At 43.7% G+C, this 22369-nt stretch overlaps 1 protein-coding gene across 1 annotated transcript; it reads left to right on the top strand.

Annotated features, from left to right (window-relative positions):
• The first annotated feature begins 1539 nt into the window (after window positions 1–1539).
• Window positions 1540–20972, top strand: LSM12 (LSM12 homolog). The gene is made up of 5 exons (XM_061144164.1): window positions 1540–1735; window positions 3553–3686; window positions 16906–17015; window positions 18425–18551; window positions 19339–20972. The coding sequence occupies exons 1-5, from the start codon at window positions 1612–1614 to the stop codon at window positions 19429–19431; spliced, it is 588 nt and encodes a 195-aa protein (XP_061000147.1). The 5' UTR covers window positions 1540–1611; the 3' UTR covers window positions 19432–20972.
• Window positions 20973–22369: the final 1397 nt, after the last annotated feature.

Here is a 22369-nt window from a genome sequence, read left to right as displayed (position 1 = left end):
TCAAGGCTATGGTTTTTCCAGTGGTCAGGTATGGATGTGAGAGTTGGGCTGTGAAGAAAGCTGAGCGCTGAAGAATTGATGCTTTTGAACTGTGGTGTTGGAGAAGACTCTTGAGAGTCCTTTGGACTGCAAGGAGATCCAATCAGTCCATCCTAAAGGAGATCAGTCCTGGGTGTTCATTGGAAGGACTGATGCTGAAGCTGAAACTCCAATACTTTGGCCACCTGATGCGAAGAGCTGACTCATCTGAAAAGACCCTGATGCTGGGAAAGATTGAGGGCAGGAGGAGAAGGGGACGACAGAGGATGAGATGGTTGAATGGCATCACCGTCTCGATGGACATGAGTTTGGGTGGACTCCGGAAGTTGGTGGTGGACAGGGAGGACTGGTGTGCTGTGATTCATGGGGTCGCAAAGAGTTGGACACGATTGAGTGACTGGACTGAACTGATACTTATTCTGTTACAATGATTGTAGTAATATGAAGTTGATGTCCCTTGCAAGGCATGAAAACACTTTTGAAATTTGTTCATGTTAAATAGTGCCAGAACTGGTCCTTTGCCATCTTCTCTTTGCCTGTTGTTAAATGAGGCTCTAGAATTTCTATAGTGGAGGGGTAGTTGGGTTAGGGATGGCGACTGGTGATGGTAGGGTTGAAAATGCATCTCCATCATACTTACATGTTAAGAAAACTGTTTTGTATATTAGATAGTCATTAATGGGGGGGCCCAAAACTCTTGTCCCAAGGCATCCTTTGTCACTACCATTGCTCCTCCTTCTGGCTCTGGAGAGGGAAAGAGGGGTGATGGGGAAGCATCTTGAGTTTCAACGGTAATGGGTGATCATGGAGGAACTACCACGTAGTAACTACATGTCATGCATTTGTACACATTATTTATCTTCCACTCCTCCTAACTACTATGTCAAATGTTACCTAATACATTATAAAAGTTAATAGCACCATTTTTGGAAACAGACTGAATCCTTGCTAGTTGTGCAACCCTGGACAAAGTTTCTTCATCTGTAAAATGAGGATATTGATTCCTATATCAAGGGGTTGTCGGATGCTCAATAGTGATAGTACAGAAGGAATAAACAGAATCAGGCTTAGTAATTTGCTCAAGGTCATGTTAATCAGTGGAATTCCGATTCTGGTTTAGCTAATTTTGTAGCCAGTGTCCTTTCCACCACCACTTTTTGTAATTAGGTGTAATCGTTTTGGGCAAGTTTCGTTTAGTCTTCTGAACCTCGGATTCCTCATATGTAAAATAGAGTTCATTCATTAAACTCGTGTCAAGGTGTGTACGTAACGGAGACCAGTTCTCCCCTGTCTCCCCTTTTCATTCCACATAGGTCATTTATCTTTAATTTCTAAAATGGACCTTGCAAGCACTTTACCAAACGGGCGCAGCTGCACAAACATAATTATTCAGATCCCTCTTTTATTTCCTCTCCTTGCCTCTTCCACCTAGGCTCCCGCCCCACCCAGTCCAGGCCACGCCCTGGCGTGTGACGTCAGCACGCCCCGTGCGTCGCGGCGCGGCGCTCACTGGGGGCCCGGCTTTCGCCCGCTGCTGCCGCCGCCGCCGCCGGCCGCGGCTGCTCTCCCAAGATGGCGGCTCCTCCGGGCGAGTACTTCAGCGTTGGGAGCCAGGTGTCGTGCCGGACGTGCCAGGAGCAGCGGCTGCAGGGCGAGGTGGTAGCCTTCGACTACCAGTCCAAAATGCTGGCTTTAAGTATCCTTCCCTGCGTGGAGCCCGAGGCCGGGCCGGCGTGTGTGTGCGGTGGTGGGGGGGCGGGGGACGACGGCGGTGGCTGGGGCCCTCTCCGGGCCTAGGGGCGACCGGCTACCGCGGTGCCCGGAGCGCATGCGCACGACCCTGAGCTCCCCTCCCCCTCTCCCTGGTCCCTTGGTCCGCCGTGGGGACCCTTGTCGCCCACCCCTTGTGGGAGCTGGGCCGCGAACAGGGTGGGTGGAGGGGGACTTGACACGCGGATGGCTTTTCAGGGGGAACGCTAGGAGAGGGGACCCAGTCATCAGGAGAGGGGTGGTCGTGGGAGAGGGCTGGTGATTGGAGCCCGGATGGAAGAGGGGAGGGTGAAATCAAGTTGGGAGGGGGTGTGTTGAGTAAGGAATTGCTAGTGAGTGGGACATGGGTATGGAGTTCAGGAGGGGTTGTCTACTGATGGGATGTGGTCCACGGAAGGGCGGTGGTGTGTGACCAAATGGGCCTCGCTTGTTTGGGGGAGAGTAACTGCAGGACAGAGTTTGTAGCAGAACTGGGGGTAGGGGCTTGTTTTGCTGGTGCTTGTGTGTGCGTGGTGCTACTGGGGACGGGGTGCTGAATTGTAGGCTTCTCAGTCATTTGGAAGTTGCTCTTTTGGAGATGTTTGTACTGGAAACCTGGTCCAGAGAGAGGACCACGTTTTTCAGGGGCTTGTGTATGGACGTGTGGGTTACAGGTGAAAGAGTAAGTTATCTTTTGCTTAGGCCAGCACATGGAATCCTGACTTCTCCACAGTAGTAGCCTTGCCTTTTAAATGTGGCAGTGTTAAACAGAATGGAAAAAGTGGCCTCTTTCTTTGGTGTGGAAATGATTTCTGAATTACTCCAGGAAGCTCAATCTTGGAAACAAAATACTTCCTGGTTGTAATACCACCTCCTTCTTATATTTGAGCCACAGGTGGATTTATTTGGATTTTTTCTTTTTTTTTTTTTAAGAGTTATCTTTTATGGCACCTTTCAAAAGGAATTTTCTTACTGGGTCTGCTGCCTTTGACTGGCAAGTATTTTAACCAACTTCATTTAAACTTAACCACTTCATTTAAACGCATTGTAGATTTCTAGCTTAGGAAGATGTCCTTTGAAACTAACTACAGCTCAAATAGTTGCGTTTTCTCGGTTTTTTTAAACATAAGATACCGTACCTGGACCATATAAGATCTTTTGCATTAGTGGTTTAGCTGGAAGAGTTTTGGAATGAGGAATTACTCTTTCAACTGACATGCAATATGCTTTTGAGAAATGGCTGGAGAATGAATGGATGGATGAGTGGGTTAACTAGCTGGGTCACCTTGAGTGAGCTTCCTTTCCAGTGCTGTAGTTTTTGCCTCTGCAAAATGGAAAGTCTCAGATCAGAAAAAGTGAAAAGAGCTGTTCAGATGTAGGAAGTATACCAAGAACAGAAGGTACTTGCTCTCTTGTGAGGTTCGTTAGGTTCAAGACGGACAGTATGCATACAGCTTTAAAACTACATTAAGCCTCTTCGTAAAACCATTAGAGAGAAGGTGACGGAAACCCTGTTGAGGCTTCCAGTTTTGGGTTGTGTTTGGCTTTGAAAAGCTTGAGATCTTTTGGTTATGGGGTTGAGCGGGAGGAAGGTGATAGGCAAAGATTTGCTGAGAAGAGCTGTGATTCTTGTGGGACTCCCCCCTCTTGCTTGTGGCACACCTTTTACACAAGCCTTGTGAGAAGTGTGTTTTCCATGCACCTTGGGGATGTGTCAGTGCTCTGCTTGCCCCTGTTTTCCTTAACTTTATTTTTTTTCACCAGAATGTCCCTCTTCCAGTGGAAAGCCCAACCATGCAGACATCTTGCTTATAAACTTACAGTATGTTTCAGAAGTGGAAATAATTAATGACCGAACAGAAACCCCTCCTCCCCTAGCTTCACTCAACGTTAGTAAGGTAAGGACTTGAGGGCAGTTCTGGGTCTCCAAAATGATGGGAAATTTGAGTCTCATTGACTCTTGATGGTACATATATTGTCCATATGGTTTTTTTTTTGTTTTTTTTTTAAATTTTTTCCAGTGACAATTTTTTTACAATTGGCTTGTTTTGACATATTTAAAAAATATATATATATCACTGTAGTTTTTATCTTTGTTCCCTGATATCTTCAGAAGATTTTAAGAAATGTCTTAATGCCTGAATAGAGAAAGAGAGTTGAGAGCTAGCTTTTGTCCTTTGTGAAAGAGAGCTCCCCCCTCACCCTTAACCTGTAGTCCATGTGTGAACTTCCAGTGTTGGTGGGGTTGGGTATGGACTTTCCTTCTGAACCTCCTGAAATTGTGTATGTGTGCACACAAGAATATATATGTGTTTCCTGGGTGAAGATCTGGAGTATTTTTCAGATTCTCAGCAGGATTCATGACCTATAAAAATTTGAAAACTGCTGCCATAGAGCTTCATTTTTGTCTTTATGCTTGAATTTTGAGGTCTAACAAATTTAGAGGCTTAGGATATTTTAATCTCGGCTATATAAATTGGTCTCTGGGAACTTTGAAATAACTTTTATGATTCTTCAGTTCCATCAGCCGAAGTTCATGTTGATTAATATTAGTACCCAAGCCCTGTTTGAGTTTTGCTGTTCTCTCTACTTGGAAAACCCTCTCAGAATGACTAGAGCCTTATCCATCAGAACTGTTTAATGGTGCCTCTTTCAAGAAGTCTTCTCTGATCACCCAGGCTAAAGTGGTGCCTCCATTACTTTCTCTTACAGTACTCTAGCCTTCAGAGATAAAGTGACGTATCATTTCTAGTCCAGTGTGGGACATTTTCGAGAGTAGAGGAGGGCAGTGCTTTTGTTTTACACTGAGACAAGTTTAGATTGGTGTATCTTGGGCAGATTGGGACTTGTTATCCTATTCGTAGCTTTTTTGTGATTATAATTGTGTATACTTTTCCATCTCACCAAACTTTGTTTTGTGGGAATGGTAACTATACCTGTTTTGTTCCTCATTTAATATACAGAACCTTGCACAGAGTAGGTGCTTCATAAATATTTGTTGAATGAATAAGTTAGGCCTTCAGTTTTGTAGCAGCTGTCTTTCATTAAGTCTGTCGAATTAGTGTGATGAAATTTTTCCCTCTATAAAAATTATAATAATGTATATTCTTTTGCCCCACTTGGGAATGTAGTGTGTGTGCTACAATTCAGCAAAGCAAGGAAACACTCAGGCAGCTGAAACAACACAGGGTAACTGAGGCTGGCAGGATGTAGTTACCTCAAATCTGGAGCTCCCTTTTTTCTAAATTCCAGGGAAATGCCCCATGTGGGGTGTTTTGTTGGTTTTTTTTTGGGTTTTTGGTTTTTTTTTTTTAGTGTTGTCTGAGGACAGATTCAGAAAGGTCTTGGGTTTCATATTAAAGGCTGTTGCATGCAGACTATCTCATTCTTATACCTGTGGATTTTTGAAGCCCTGGCTTACTCCTCCTAAGAGATCTTCGGATGATCTGTTAGCAGAAGAGATCTTGAAAGGTTCAAATAAAATAGCTTATGCCTGGTGTGTTGAAGGGAGAAAAGGCTCTATGTTATTCTTTAGTGTTTGTAGGGTATGAGAAATCTGTCACTAAGTAACAGCCTTTAGTAGATAGTTGAGGAAAGATTATCTGAAAGAAGACAGATTTTTTTCAAATATAAAAGATACTAGGATTCTGCTCTTGTATCACAAAGTGCCATCATTTGTGTGAGAGAGGCTGGAGTGGTGTGGATGAGACTTAAATGTGGGAGCTGTTAAGAAGCAGTTCTTTGTTTACATTTGACCTTAGATAAATAGTTCTTGGTTATTAGTTTGTGGATTATCTTTGCCTTTAAGGTTTTGCTTTCTGCTGATCAGTTGTCTTCTAGCATTATTGTAAACTAGTTGTTTACCCACTCTTTCAGAAAACAGCAGGAGGTAATAGGTTAGGGAATACCAGAAATCTTTACTTCTCTTACTCTCAGACCTTATCACAAGGTAAGTCTTGAAAAAGGAGTCCGAAACTAAGACCAAAATTAGGTTGAAGAGCTCTCTTTGGGTCTCACGTATTCATTCTTCATTCGTTGAGATGTTTATGAGTAAGCTATATTGGTTTTCCCTTGAAATGAACCTTTGAGGATGCTTTGTGATTCTTGCTGAGATTGAGTTAGAAGAGCCTGTTGGGCTGTTTATGTTACTGACAGCAACTAACCTGGGTAGCTACATGTTGCTGGAAGGACATGAAAAGTTCAACTCATTTAAGAGCATGAGCCTGGGTTTTGTTTTGTTTTTAAGATGGAGGATTGTTTAAGCATTTTAGAAGGGAACTAAAAGTGCCCTGAAATCCCTGGAAGAAAACTCTGGTCTTGGGGAATACTACCTGTGTAGTGGGAGATCCCATCACATGATGGCTCATCTTGCTGAAATAGTAAGTGCTGTGTTCAATTAAACCTGTTGATACAAACTGGATGTTTACTCTGACCCAACAGGAAATGGAAGAGCAGGCCTTTTAAAGGAAATACTTAATTCCAGCTCAACTTGAGGAAGGTGTGAACTAGCAGTTCTTGGAGATGAGCTTGTTTTGCTTTCGATTGGTACTTTCACTGCAGCTAAGATGTCCTATGTCTGTCCACAGCAGTGGGATGTAAGAGGAAGCTTGAAAGAGGACAGTGGGGTTGCAGAAGGTGGAAGCTTTGAATGTTGTTTTATCTACTCCACAGGAACATTGTACTCTGTAAAAATTGTTTCAAATTTCCTGACTTTAAAAAGTACAAAAGCACACCAAAGCCAGTCAAACCGAGGTTCAGGTTATTTGCCACGTGGCTTATTAGTTTACTTTTTAAAAAATAATTTTGTTTGGTCGTGTCAGGTCTTAGTTGTGGCGCACAGTTTTCTCTCTTGTGTGGCACGTGGGCTCAGGAGTTGTGGTATGGGCTTAGTTGCCCCCATGGCACGTGGAATCTTAGTTCTTTGACCAGGGATTGAACCCATGTATTGGAACCTGCCCCCAGCATTGAAAGCCGGATTCCTAACTACTGGACCACCAGGCAAATCTCCTTATTAGTTTCCTTTCATGAGGAAGGTTTAACTATTGCATGAGGATGAGAGTCCAGGGTCCGTGTAGTAGAGTGAAGTAAATGTTTCTTAACAGGTTTTTTTTAATTGACTCCACATCTTGTTCTCTGGGCATAAAGATTGACCATGAGTTATTAGTGCTGTCAGATAATTTGGTTCATGTCAACATTAAGAAAGTTTTATGTTGGTAGCATTTATCAAACATTTACTGAAAATTATTTTATGCACAGCATTGTGGTAATTTCTGTTGGGGACCATTCCTTACATTTTTCTAGCGCTTTACAGTTTACATAGAGCTTTGACACATCTTGTTTCATCCTCACAACCATGCTTTGTGATCTTCAGAGTGTACTTTTTTTCCTTTCAGTTTAAGAGATGAATAAACAGGCTTAGCAGTTTAAGTGACTTGCTCTAGGTTATATGGCAAGTAGCGTGGGAACCAATATTTTTACATGCCACCCTCTGAAATAGCACTTAGCAAACATCTCATTTACTTCTTATGGTGTGGGTACCATCACCATCTTCCCTGATAGCTCAGTTGGTAAAGAATCCACCTACAATGCGGGAGACCCTGATTCGATTCTTGGGTTGGGAAGATCCGCTGGAGAAGGGATAGGGTACCCACTCCAGTATTCTTGGGCTTCCCTTGTGGCTCACCCTGGGTTGGGAAGATCCCCTGGAGAAGGGAAAGGCTACCCACTCCAGTATTCTGGCCTAGAGAATTCCATGGACTGTATAGTCTATGGGGTCGCAAAGAGTAGGACACGACTGAGCGACTTTCACTTTCACTCACCATCACCATCTTACAGAAGAGTAAACTGAGTCTCAGGATGAGTCACTAGTTGAAGGTCATTCAGTTAGTGAGTAATTAAACTGAGATTTGAACTCAAGTCTGATGTTTTGATGGCAAAGTCCCATGTATTTTCTGCTTCTGTGTGCTTACCCAAAGAACTTACAGAGTAGGTTGGTGAAATGAAATGAGTATGTAAGTGTTTAATCCTAAGTAATATTTCTGAGTAAAGAGAAATATCTGTGTTGTATGGTCAGAAAGAACATTAAAAGCAAGTGGGTATGTCTCTTATGTCACTTCTCTGCCTGTTAACTTTACTAAGCATCAGTTTTCTCACCATAGAAATGGAATCATGTTAGTACCTATCTCATAGAGTTGTTTGGAGGATTGGTTCAGGTTGACCAGCGTTGACACATGTTAGTCCTATTCTCCCACATTAGCTATGTGCAGCCAGTGGGTGGATGTTCGTTGAATTATGGTTTAGGAGTAGGATGGGGGGAGGAGGGCATCATGACAAAGGAAAGCAGCCAAGAACATGGGCAGGGTTAATTACTGTGTCAGTCTTTCCTGATACTGGTTCTGACATGCATTTAGGTATCAGAACTTGCCATCCCAAGACTGGGGAAAATCAAAATAGTATATGGATTCCTCTTGTTGGTGACCAGAATTAACTTGAATTTCTAGGGCAGTGTTATCGAGTGACATAAGTCTGAGTACAGAAGATTAGAGTGAGCCGTCACAGAACCTAGGAGGTTGTGCTTTCCACTTCTGAGACTCTTAGGTAAAAAACTCATTGAGACAGTCAAGGCCAGTGTATGTATTCATCTGTTTAGATAAATGCCTTCAGTACATCAAATGAGGTATAAATTGTCTTATCACTTTGCTGACTTGGAGAAGACTTTCTGGAGGAGATGTTTGCATGTTGTGAGGGGAGGCAGGAAAAGAGACAAAGCATGGAAAATGGAACTTCACAGATAAAGCATCTACCTCCCTTACCAAACCACTGACTGGTTTATCAGCCTGCTGTGAGTGTTTCTTACCCATTTATACCTTACTAAACAGTGGTGATTAAATGGAGAAGAACCAGGAAGAAGAGACTTAAAGAGTTTTTCATCAGCAAGTGGTAATGAAGAATAAGTTGGCTGCCTTTGGATAAAAATGACACTTGGAGATTGGTCTGTGGAAGGGCCTGGAAAGGCTGAGAAAATGGTAAAGTCACAAGGTTCACTTTTAAAAGTAACTGACCTCGCTTACCTTTAGGGATGGTGTCACACAGGGAAGACTTCACTTGGTTTTTGTTCTGAGTTCTAAGAAGTTTGAAAGCTAAGATTTAGCTTAACGTTATGACTCTTGTTGATGTGAGGGATAATCCTCAAGTATAAGCAAACTCCTGAGGTAGTTGGTAGCTACTGCATCGTGGCCTGTATTCATGGATGTAGTCTGCTAACTGGGCCCTTGACCATATCTTGACCCTAATGTATTGAGGTATGGATTTGACAGCAAGTAGGATCAGATAACCTAGCCACCCTGTGCGTAGGTATAGATATGTTAGTAAAAGGTAGAATGTGTTCATATTATGTATAAAAGTAGGAAGGGAAGGAACTTCCCTGGTGGTTCAGTGGCTAAGACTGTGCTCCCAATGCAGGTTTGATCCCTTCTCAGGGAACTAGATCCCACAGGTTGCAACTAAGGTTCGCATGCCACAACTAAAGAGCCCTCATGCCACAACTAACACCCAGTGCAGCCAAATAAATAAATTAAATATTTGAAAAAAAAATAGGAAGGGAAGTAACTACTTGTCTAGGGGAAGCAAGACTCTTCTATCAGATGAAAATTTCTGGCTCCTGGAAGCTACATATTACCTACTGGCTCACTTGATTAGAATATGTTGTCAGGGCCGCAGTCCCAGGTTAGAGCCCACCAGTAAGTTTTGCATCTGGCTTTGAGTGGACAGCTGCTTCCTCACAGAAGTGTCATGAAGATAAAAGTGTAGGGTGAAGAGGAAGACCCTATCATTACTAAGTTAATGGGGCCCAATAAGTAGTGAGTGGTGTGAGATGAAATCAGAGGTAGAGTGATTGATGCCACTTTAAAAATCACTGGCCTTTGAAGGAGGTCACGTTTAGTAGCATTCAAACTTTGGGGTCATAGCCATAGTAGGGGATGTAGCATTCCAGGCTAGAGCTCATGACTCAGTTCAGGCTATAGTGCACAGCAGCCTGCTGACTTGGTGGGGCCTCCTTAGGTCGAGTTTGTTTCTGAAGGGGGCTCTCTTGACATCACGGGGTGGGGAGATGGAGAGGAGGAGATTCGTCCACCTGAAGACACAGATTGCTGGGCCCAAGCGACTGGCAGAGATGTGCCATGTGTGTTGTTGCAGCCCCCTCTACATTCTGTCTCTGACACTGGGATGATTCAAACTAAGCACTTTACTGATGTCAGCGGTAGTATCTCTTGCAGTGTTAAGAAAGGGGCATTCTAACCGAAAGTTTCCTGGCAGAGATCAGGCTTGGGGGGAAGAAAAAACAAGTAGTGCAGTCAAGTTATAGCATTGGAATTTAAGACTAGCTTAGGTAAATACCAGAAACTACCCTGGAGAGTGAACCAAATTGTACATGACCTAGAAAATTAGTGGGGCTATATACCGTGCTAAAAGCTAACAGTCTGGTGTGGTAGCATGTGGGGAGTTTGAAGAACTAGATTCTTTTCACAGCTGGGCTGCTAATGAATTGTGTGACCGTGTGTTAGTCATTTAACGATTGGGAACTGTTAGTTCTGTGAATCTCTGATAGTCAAAGTTTCTTTTCCTTTTATCCTACTTCCCTCTCCCTACCCCGCCCCTCTGGTGCTGGGTATGTCAGGATGACTAAGCCACTGCTTTTGCCCTCAAGAATCGCATGTTTGGGAGTGGTGAGGGGCAGTAGGGTTTAACTTTTGCAGGGAGCAGCAGACTTTTTCTGTTAAGGGCCCAGTAGTAATTTTTTAGGCTTGGTGCACTGTACATCTCTGTCACAACTGTCAGCTTTGCCTTCGTAGCAGAAGCAGCAGTGGGTGATACCATTCCAGTAGAACTTAACTGAAACAGGTGGTTGGATGAATTTGGCCCACAGGTACAGTTTGCCAGTGCTTGGCATAGAGGAATGAATATTTTAGGGATGGCTTCTCAGATGTGACAATAGAGTAGGGTCTTGAAGAATAAATGACAGTTAGTTAAATAAAGGGAGGGAAGTTAAATGGAATCAAGCTGATTTGGATTGCTATCAGTTTGTCCATCTCTGCAGTTTAAAAACTTTTGCTGTTTTGCCAGTGAGTTAAACCAGTGGCGGTTCTCGGAAGGGAGAGGACTAATGCCACTATACTGGCACTGTTAGTGTTAGATATCTTAATGAGCGCCAGTAACAACCTTTAGGATGAACCCCCATGAATGGACTGAGGCTCAGGAGAAGTTATACATCTTGCTCAGATTCATGCAGCTAGGGAGTGGTAGGTGGGGGTTTGAGCTGGAATCTCCTTTGTTTGGGGGTAAGAAACAAGGGGGTGGCTTTTCTTTTTTATGTTGCTTTTTCTGCCCTCTTTAGAGCCCAGGAAACGATAGTACATGGTTCTTTCACTATCTGAATAAAATCAGCTCTTTATTCTATAAGTGAAGCGCCTATTTTGGCACATAAAGTGCATTTTCCAACTTACTATTCCAGTTGTATTTTGGAAGGGATTCTGTTAAGGATTTATAGCCTCTCTAGCAGCTCTTACAGAAAGCAGAAGAGAGTGAGCCCTGAGCTCATTGGCTAAAGGAAGGTTGGATTATATGAATTTTTTAAAAATAACCTACAGGCCACCTTCTCTGTGCTAATCATAATGTGTTATAATAATAATGTTAACAGTGCTATTTGCACAGTGCTTTACAGCTCACCTAGTGCTTTCACCCATGTTATTCTTCATGGCCATGTGTGAGATGTTTAATATGAGTGTACCCTCTCACAGATAGGTTGTTGAGGTCAAATTTCAGCTTACATCCCAGCCAGTTGTTTCTCTTTCTCTGTCAGAGTCCTGTGGAGGTTCCATAGTAGTGCTGGTGTCAGGGTCTCAGGACTAGAAAATTACTCTGTTGGTGTCTAGGAAGTTTAGTTGTCTGTTGTAACTGTGAACAGCTTTTGGTGACCTAATTACAAATAATCAAGAAAAACTATCGACTTTGCCAACGACTAGTTTTTGTTCGAAGCCAGGTGAGCCATAGACTTTGCTTATGGCCTGTGCTGACTGACTTGGGGCTGACCTCCGTTATATGACAGCAATATGATGGCCAGAGCCTGGAGACTGAGGTGGCACTGTGGCCTCTGGGTTTGCAGAGTGTTTTTCATCACAGCTTAAAGCACTTAAGGTACCTTAACTTCCTAGTGCAGGAATCCTGCTTGACTTAGCTTCTCTAGTTTTGGCTCATCAGGAAATGATGGGTACTTATTGTTATTGGCCTGAAATGCTTTCTCACACAGGATCTGTTTTCTTAAAAGCGTTCCTGTGAATTACCTTTAACAAAACAAATAAAGGATGTTCTTGAGATTTAGGGCAAGACTAGGGCCCTTCACTAAAAGGCGGACAATTGTGTTCTGGACAGGGGACCTTGATGGAAATGTCAGAATTCACTGATAAGAAGAGAAGATGACAGCTGAATCTTTTAAAATACTTTCCTTTTTAAAAAACATTTCTTCTACATTCAAGTTTATAACTGTGTTTTCAACAATTTAGACTTATTTTTCTTCGGTGGAACTGTTTGGGTATAGTGCAGAGTTCAGAACACACACTCTGGAGTCGGTCTGTCTGGGTTCAAATCTAGACTCTCCCACTTGTGGCTTGGTAAACTTAGGCAGGTGTCTTAGCAGCTGTGCCTTAGTTTCTCCATCTGTTCAGTAGGCGTAATTTTAGTCCCTATTTCATAGAATTGTTGGGCAGATTAAATGTTTAGCACATGTAAAGTGTAGCTTAGTGCATTGCAGGGAGTAAGTTCTCACTTAGCAAGTTAGCTCTCAAGGATTTTAGTGTTAACTGCCAGGCCTCTTTGGCTCTACTGTTCCACCGTTTGATTCAGTGTTTTGGTTCACTGTTAGGTATCCTGGGACATGATTTCAAGCAGGGTTCTCTGTTTTTTGAGTTCTTAACTTTCAGATAGGACCTTTCAACTAGGGAGCAGGGAGACTTGGAAATACTGATAGTTGGAAGACATAGTTTTGAGCCTGCCTGTTGCTGACTAAGAATGAGGGCTTTCCAAGAGTACTTCCCAGAATGAAAACAGCAGGAGCAAGTGGGGCCCTTCGGATGACAGTTGTTCTGGCCTGCCGCCCTTCACCCTCCATCAGGCCTTGCAGGCAGCACTGGCAGTTCGGGGCAGCTGCTGCAGTGCTTCCTAACCCCTCTGTGAGGACAGCTGGTTGTCTACACAGGGAAGACAAGCCCAGAGTGGCTTAGTGGAGTCAGTAGGTCATATCCAGCAGGTTCTTCTCTGGACTTTGCTTCCCTTGTTGGATCAGCTGTCACAGCCTGTTAAATACTTGCAGTAGGAGTCCCTCTGGATTCCCCACAGCACCTGTGCCTTCCTGGTCTGTGTATGTGGAAATATGATGGCCCAGCTGGTGACCAAGTAACAGATGAGGCGAGATGCCTGGATTATGTTGTTGTTGGGGCTGCTTCCTCTTGTCACAGTGCAGGAAGAGAGATAACGTTAGTGTTCACTGATTCACTCACTCGAGGTTACCCAGCAGCAGGCGCGACTAGAAGCCTTTTGATATTGATGTGCTTTGGTGTCAAGTTCATGCACTTTTCTCTGTTGCCCACATCAAGGTCCTGTATATAAAATGGCCAAGGGAGGAAGCATTGGTTTGTAGACAAGGAGTAAATGTTTTCATTGGGAATCATACAAAATAAAAGGAAAGGAAGGTAAATGCAGGTTGTCTTGTGCAGATATTTCAGTTAGGCCACATGCACATTAGTAACATGTATTTGTAGATTTAGGCAAACTGATGTTTGCCTAAACCCAGTGTATTTTTAAAGTTGGTGCTTTTAACATTCTTTAAGATTCTAACCAATTAGTGCTTCAGTTTTAGTTGGAAGAGGCTTGCATTGAAAATGGGGGTAGTATGGTGATAGTTATTTAATTTAAAAATTGCAATCCTGATGACCCTCCCAAGCTTAAAAGGCACATCCGACACCTCTGTTGGGAGCCGCTTTAATTGGTTCTCTGGCGATTTGACAGTAACCATAAACTTAATAATTTGGAGTAACTGGACCATTTATAGATATGCATTAATTTACAGAAATACAATGTGGGGAAACATAGAGCTACAGCTGACTCGAGCTTGGAGAGAGTCACTTGCTTTGCAAAAGGAGGCTTATCCACATTTTTCACAGGTTTTCAAGAACTTGTCTAAAAAGAGCAAGGTAATCTCCCTTCCCCTTTCACCCCAATTTTGAGAAAAAACATTTCTAGATTCTTTTTGTGAAGGTAATCTTCCTCATGCTCACTTGATGCAGTCCTCTCTGGGAGAAATTTACCCCATTTATACAACTTCTTAGTGAAGCAGATCTCTGTAGTTGAATATTAGATTTAAGCATTTTCAGATTGCCATGAAAATATAGTTCATAAACCAACAACTGGAGGCTTCAGGGTTTGCTGTGAATCTTAAGTCCTCAAACCACATTTGCAGGTGCAGGTGGAATAGTTGAGGGTATTGAGGTAACTTGAAATACAGTCAGTTTACACTGATTTCTGCAGACTTTTTCAAGGCTCTCCTTAGTGTTTGGGATCAGTCTGCACCATGGACTGACATGAAGAATCATCTGGTCCATTCTCCTTTGCTTAAAAAGTCTTTAGAAGAGATTGTGCAATGTATTTGGGGAGGGGGTAGTGTGTACTTTCAAATCACTGTTCTATAACCATTGTGTTGCTTTTAACTCAGGCCATCCAATCAGATCACTTCCAGCTGAGATTTATATCCATTTTATTTTGCCTCTGGCAAAAATTCAAAAGTGGTTCTTCCAATGGTTCCCGCCACCCCCAGCTTAATTTGTCAATTTCACTCTTAAATATTCTGCATAGAGCCTGGTTTTCCGGAACCAACTCTTGTCTTCCTGAATGGGTGATGTTACTGTCTAGTCAACACAAGCTTTATAGAAGCAGCTCTGTCTGACCCACATTGGGAGGTGTGTTTGGTCTTCAGGGACAAATATTTTTAAAAAGACCTCAGAGTGAGACCCTTCTGCCTTTTCATGGGGTAAACATCTGCCTGACCACTAACCACTTCCCAGGAGGTGTGCAGGAGCTTGGTGAATCCAAGGGCATGCTGCTTCCCTCCAGTTTTCACTTCTTTCCTTGGAGACTTCAGATTTTCTACAGGGTTGTTTGGAAAGTGAGACTCAAGGAAACTCCTTGTTATCAGGGTTTTCTTGGTGACCGAGTAAGGTTTGCTTGTTGTTGCTTTAAAATGCACCCCTAGCTGTTCTTGTACGGTGGAGGCTGACTGCTTTCAAGCCACAGGCTTCCTTGCCGCAGTTGGGATTGCCAGTGCTCACCGAAAGCTGTCAGCCCTGTGCTTTTCCTTCTCTGTAAAGTTATTGGTGGGTCCAGAGTGGCAGGCCCTGGTTTGAAAGATTATTTACTGCTGCTGTATCTGTCTCTCTCCATGTCCTGGGGACCAAGTGAAAAGGGAGCTCTGGCTTTCAGTCCCTACAGAGTCTTGGCTTTTCCTTCCCCCTTTTACCTGAGGAGACCGAAATGACAGCGTGCGTGACTGCTCACACCCCCTCCTCTCAGGCAGTCTTTGAAACTCAGAGGCAGTTGAGACTCCTCAGTTCCCCATAACCTGATTGAAGGCTGCTTTCTCTCTTCTTCATAGTCAAACTCACGCTTAATAAAGTGCTTCATTTTGCCAACAATTAGACGCTTTGCTTATTTCCCCCCTGGTGGATCTCTGTTTGGTTTATGGTGTCAAGGGTTAGTCTTAAGGCAGAATATGAATGTTTAAGAACTCCAAGCATCTAGGTACTTTGCGAATGTGCTGGAGTTACGAACTCTCTTTGCGTTAAGGAGTTGATGTTGGGGCCAGGTTGTCTGTGCTCATGTGTATGTTTGTGCATGTGTCTTTAGTAGCTGCAGCATCAGCATAATAAGTATATGTTCTTGTTCATGGATCTGAAAAATCTCCAAGTCATTTGTTTGACTTTCAGATGCATTATCTGTCTTTTGTTTTAACTGTCAGTATATTTATTTTGTCTTCCACTCAGACACATTTGTTCTTTTGTAATCCAGCAACCAATAGTGTGTGGTGGGACCAGAAATGTATTAGAGGGGCAGCAGGGATTGACATGATACCCACCCCTACTGGAAGCGATTTACTGGATTTGAGTAGACTGTTAGATTTTACTGCAACTCTTGATCAGCTTATGTTTGTTTCACTAGTGGGCAGTTAAGGAACAGACATGAGATAGAATGTAGATTGTTCTTTTTTTTAAGAGCCTGGTAGCTGTAGCCCAAGTCAACGGTGCCTGGTTAGGTTTCCTTGAGTCCTGGCTCCCCATGTGAGCACAGATAATGGTACTAGAATGGTTGAGTCTTTAAAACCTCAAATCCTGGTCTTTGAAGGTGTGGTAGACATTAATTTCTAATCCTGAGGCTCCAGCACAGTAGCTGATAAATATCCTTAGTTCTCTCCTTTCATAGAAATGTGTGCATTGCCTTTTGTCTCTGACTCTCACTTTCTGTCAGGTGACCCCGCCCCCAGTCCTGCTCTTACAACCGTGCCCTGCTCTGTTTTCTTCTGAGCGCTTAGCCCTGTCTGAAGTTACCTTGTTGATGTTTTTGTTTATTGTCTGTCTCCCTGCCCCTTTCAGTGCTGTATCTTTGGCTTAGTGTAGTGCATGTCTGGCACATGATAGGCATTCAGTAAGTATCGGAAGGAATAGGTGTTTGCCAGGAATAGCAGTAACTATTTAGGTGTATTGTGTGTGTTTGTTTCACTTTTAAAATTTAAAAAAAAAACAAAAATTTTTTTTTGGCCATGCTGTGAGGCATGTAGGATCTTAGTTCCCTGACCAAACTAAGGAATCGAACGTGTGCCCCTTGCAGTGGAAGTGTGAAGTCTTAATGACTGGACTGTCAGGGAAAAATCCCTTGTTTGTTTCACTTTTGATCTCTGAGAAAACTGACTCTATCCAAACCAGTCTTTTCCAGCATCTTTTCTTCAGTTTACGTCCTGATGTTGGGAAGGATGAAGGTGAATGTTTTTCTGAGTCTCTTTCCTCTCGCCCACCCTAGCTTGCCAGCAAAGCACGGACAGAGAAGGAGGAGAAGCTGAGCCAGGCCTATGCAATCAGCGCTGGTGTCTCCCTAGAGGGCCAGCAGCTCTTCCAGACCATACACAAGACGTGAGTTGGGGGGAGCATAGGGGTCCCTTTCCCTGGGGATGCTGCCTGGATGAGCTGTCTGGTGGCTGATTTGTGGGTAGTTGTGTTTCTGAATGTCACCAGGGAAGTTGGGTAGTGTGTTGGCAGTATCTTGCATCCAGGGATGTGGTGCTTGTTGCTTTTCCATTTGGAAGATCACTAACAGGTTATCTGTTCTGGGCTTCTGTGTCTTCATCTGTAGAACTTAGTTTTGGATTAGATTATCCCTGAGGGTCCCCTCCACACCTTGTATGCCATAATTTAGAACTAGTGATTTCTTTCTCTTTTACTGTTTTGATCTTGTACCTTTCTGTAAAAGCTGATGCAGTTTTAGTAAGGGAAAGTTATATCTATTTCACTTTTCCCAATTATACATTGGGGTGAACATAGGGAATTAGGGAGAGCAGAAGGCCACCTTATTACCACCTCATAAAAGACATTTTGTCACAGCAGAAGTCATTTGACTCTCCACTAGCTTCCCTAGCTGCTGAAAAACTGAAACATTTGACACCCCCCCCCCCCCCCCCCCTGCTGCCTTCTGTTACCCTATTTAACCACCTGGGTCTGGTGCACAGATGGCAGCTGGCATCAGAGCCATTTGAGGCCGTGGTGTGAGTATCTGAACATTTACAGGTATGTGAAGGAACTCTCTTAGTAATATCAGCTGCCCTGGGTTCCCCCAAGTGTGAAATGGGATGGGTTTTCCCAGTCTGGCAAGTACGCAGCTGTCTGATAATTGAGAGGGGCCTCTTGCAGGAGCGGCATTATGGAGTAGGGAGCAGAGTAAAGATTGCAGTAAGATGCGGGAGCTTGTTCTCCTGTCTTTTTAAAGGTGCCATTTCACCCTAAGCCAAAGGTTGGCAAACTGCAGCCAGCGGGCCAGAACCCCTGATGTGTTTATGTATCATCTGTGGCTGCTTTTAAGGTACAGCATGCAGAGGAATAGTTGTGACAGAGAGTGTATGGCCTGCACAGCATGTAATACTTGCTACCTGACACTTTATAGAAAGGATTTGCCAACTCCTGTCCTAGGCTGCTATTTAAACTGGATCTAGTGACCTGAGCCTAGCTGTTTATTTGTAACTCAAATTAGTTTGGACTTCTGAGGCCACCACCAAGTTTTCTGTGTTTTTTCAGGCCCCTAAAACTTCAGAATAACACTCTGGACCATCCTTGGAATAAGTGTGCATCAGTTCCATTGCTTTTCCTAGCCAGTGGTACCCAGGAAGTGTTTCTTGGCTGCTCCTCCCTGTGGGCTGCTGGCATCTAGTTATTGACTGAATAGTAAGCTAGGAACTTGGGGTTAGCTTTCTGGAGTTAGTTATTCATCAGGCAGGAAGTGTGGAATGCCTCGCAAGAGGTAACTTTCACCTGCTCTCTTTTCCTTCCAGCATTAAAGACTGTAAATGGCAAGAAAAAAACATCGTAGTCATGGAAGAAGTTGTTATTACACCCCCATATCAAGTGGAAAACTGTAAAGGCAAAGAGGGGAGTGCACTGAGCCATGTACGCAAAATAGTAAGTAAAGGAGCCGAGAAACCGTAGGGAGAGAGTGACTGCTCGGCCTTCTCCCCTCCAGCATCAGGGCAGGATGTTAGCCACAGTGCCTGCCTTCTGATGGTCTGTGAGCAGCCTTGACCACCTTGCCTCCCTGCACGCTGGTGCTCTGCAGCCGTGGTGTGGGTACTCTTGTGGGGATGGAACCACCAGGCAGTGCAGAATAAAGCGAGTGGTCAACCCTATGTCTTCTGCACTGTGGCTTTTTGGAATTATTCAGAGCATTCCATGGTTTTGGGCCTGAGCAGTTCCTCTCCTCCCAGGCTGGATTCTTCTCAGGAAGGGCTGGTTGGTATACATCAGTGTCTATTGGAATCCATGACCCTGCATATGTCATCTGACTTTCTAGATTGAGTTGAAGCATTTGTAAAAACAAATTGAGTATTGGGAGACCAACATGGTGGATATAAAAAGTTTTAAGACTGTAATTCCCTACCTGCTTTTCATTTTGCAGTTGTGTAAGGAGGGGAGAGGGAGTTTGGCTTAGAATAGTCTCCCTTCGTGTTCTACTTTATAGATTTAACTTCTTTTAGACAGTCTCATCTGAAGCTGCAAAAAATGTGGCTGATAGAAGAGGACCCCCACCTCCCTTGTTGGGAAGGCCAACAGACAGGGAGCAAGGGGAATGGTGCTGAATGATCCATGAACTGGACAGCCAGCACGAGGCTGGTGAAGTCTAGAGTGAACTCTGTGGGAGGCCTTGTGTGCCCATCTGTTTTTCTGATCTAGGCTGACTGATGTCTTTCAGGTTGAAAAACATTTTAGAGACGTGGAAAGCCAAAAGATACTGCAGCGTTCACAAGCCCAGCAACCACAGAAGGAGGCTGCCCTGTCATCCTGAGTCCACACATACGGAGGACTCTTCCAGCATCCAGCCAAGGAGGCGATGGTGGTGGCTTCAGCGGAGGCAGGCCGGGGGAGGGAAGGGATCCTATATTTCCTGTTGGCTCTTGTTAACAGAGGGTCAGCATTTCCAAATCTTAGACTTGAACAAACAAAACACCCAACAAAAAAGAACAAGAGAATAATTTAAAAGTTGAATCATTACTTGACTAACAGACTTCGGTCCACCATGTCCTTTTCACAGCCCCCTTCTGGAACAGTCACCTTGTTAATTTTATTTTTGAAAATTCCTTTCCTGCTCTGCCCTTTCACCTCTGACTTTCCTTTCCCAGTCTGTCTCTGCCATTCTGTTTTTATAAGTGGCTACACTTGCCTTCCGAGTGATTGAAAGAAACTTTTACATCTTCTCTTCCAAAATAAAAGTAACAAGCTGACTGTGATACTTAAGTTGAGACTAGAGCAGCAGACAAAGGTCTCACTTTAAATTTTTCTTTTTTTTTTTTTGTCTTTTTTTCTTTTTTTGCACAGGGCATGGCTTGAATTAGTTTTATTTTTCTTAACTTTAAATATATATATGAAAATATATATTAAAATGTTCTCTAAATATTTTCTGCTTCTTGCAGGTCTCTTTTTACTAGATCATGGCCACTCTTCCCACCTCATCCCTCTGAGAATAAAAATGTGTTGTCCTCCCCACCACCCATAGCCAGGCACCTGACTTAGTGCACAGCGAGGACCTCCCGCAGCACTTTGTAGAGCCAGTGTTTGCAGATGGGCTCTGGCTTTTCAGTCTTCTGACTATACGTGTACCAGTCTCACATTTGGCAAAAACCTCAGGATTCTCCTTCTGCCTTTTTCTTACTTCATGGTACTAGAAGAACTTTCTCACCACCCTCCTGTCTCCTCGATGGGAACGACAGCTGCCCCGTCTCTTGTGCCCTCTGTAGGAAGAACTGTTTTGCATGGCACATCTCAGCTCCTCCTTGAAGGAAGGTTTTCTTTCATAAGAAACCCAGAGTCCGCCTATCCTGACCTCTTTAAGTCTGTATCCAGAGCCACTAGCCCAGGAAAAAGTTTGAGTGACCTGCCGTTTCTCTTCTGCCAACCTACTGCTCTTATGACCTTCCCCACCACCCCTTCAATTTTACAAGCTTATGACAGTTTGTATGTGCTCAGCCAATGGGCAGAAAACCTGGGAAGAATTTCTGGACTTTAGCCCACCAGTTTGTCTGGTTTGACTAACCTGCTGAGAGCTACCTGGCACCCTTGCCCCTGTACCTAGGCAGTCCAGAGGGGCAGAGTGTGTATCAGGCACTGTGGCGTGGGACATGGGTGATGCTCATGTGACTGGCTAGAGCTTTGGGGGTGGGGTGGGGGTTAATGAATATTTTTTTGGCCATGATCTCTTTCCCCTTCCTTTTTTTTTTAATTAAATAAATGGATCAAAATTAAATAATTCAAGCCCTGCCTTCAAAATGAATTTTTTTTTTTTAGTATTGTTTAGCAAAAATAATAAAACCCAAATTTTTTTAACCATCACTCATGTCTCGGGTTTGTGCGTGCTTTAGAGGCCCCAGAGGGAGGGGTCTGAGGATGTGTGTGTTTGGTTAAACTTTCCCTTTAAACTCTCTGCTTCCTACTCTTACCTTCTCTTCTTCTACTCCTGAGAACTCATCCAGAAATACAGTGCCAAGTGTATAAGAAGGGGATACAGGGTTGGGAGTTGTGTGTAAGCAGAGTAGAGGAAAGAATTGGGTGGGTACACATGTAAGACCTTTGTTCCAGGACTGGAGGAGAAGTGGGAGAAGACTGAGAAGTATGCTTTCGTATCGCCTGCCATTGGCCAGAGCGTGATGTAAAGTGCCACGCCTCTGGTTTAGTCTGCATGGAAGTGTAGACTTCTGGAGAAGGTAAAAGAGGGAGCGCAGAGGAGACCTACCGTGCAAGGTCTAGAAAACCTGAGAGATGCATTTAAAGAAGTGAATGTGATAACGGGAAATGGCAGTCCTGGAAAGAAGCTCTGTGTCACGTGTCCCATGTCATTACTTCTTCCCCATTAATCTCTAGGTCTGTGAATGGGAGGGAGCAGGTACCAACTGTTTCTGGTAGGAAGCACTTTTGACTGGTTTCAGTTTACGAAATGATGTGGGGGAATGTAGAGCAATTCAAGAGGTGGAATCAGTATGGCGGGAAAGACAAGCAGTGTAGAAGGAAGAACAAGGGCTTTGGAGACAAAAACAGTTGGCTTCAAATTGTCGCCCTTCCATCTCACTTCCTGACTCTGGATAAGTCATTTTACTTGTCCAAGCTTTGGTTTCCCCAGTTGTGAGCATGAAACTAAGACTCATCTCCTGGGGTTGCTTGTAAAGGTTCAAATAAGATGGTTTAAAATGGTTAATACTTAGAAGGTCCTCTATAAACGTTAGTATGCATTTTAGCTTGTTCCTAGGATGGTTAAATCTGGAGATGAGACTGGATTAACTGGTTTTCAGAAACTCCAACTTTGTTTTAGAAGTCTTTGTCTAGATGTCATTTTCAGTGAGACTAACAGGTAAAACATTTGGGGTCCTAAGAGCCGTGCCCTCTCAGTCTCTCAGATCTCATCTCTACCTCTTTACTGAAGCTTCTGAGGAATTTGATTATATGAAAACCACTCATTTTACAGAAAGTGAGTGGGTTCCACCAGGGCTAAGTGACTTGGTGAGAGTACCACCGCTGCCCACAGTGGCAGAGCTGGAATGAACCCCAGGCTTTATGCACTCATGGGCTCTTTAATGCTGCCCTGGGACTTGGCGAACCAATGGCATTTCGTATTGCTCACTTCTGTTAGCCAGGTTTGGGGTGGAGTACAGAGAAGACTGATGAGTGTGGTAAGAATTGCCGCCTAGATTTGAAGAAATGATGTAGTGTTGAGGGCTTGCATCTCTGATAGAACA

The sequence above is a fragment of the Dama dama genome, chromosome 5, assembly GCF_033118175.1.
Source record: "Dama dama isolate Ldn47 chromosome 5, ASM3311817v1, whole genome shotgun sequence".
Taxonomy (NCBI): domain Eukaryota; kingdom Metazoa; phylum Chordata; class Mammalia; order Artiodactyla; family Cervidae; genus Dama; species Dama dama.
This window is presented reverse-complemented; position numbering and strand designations above follow the sequence as displayed.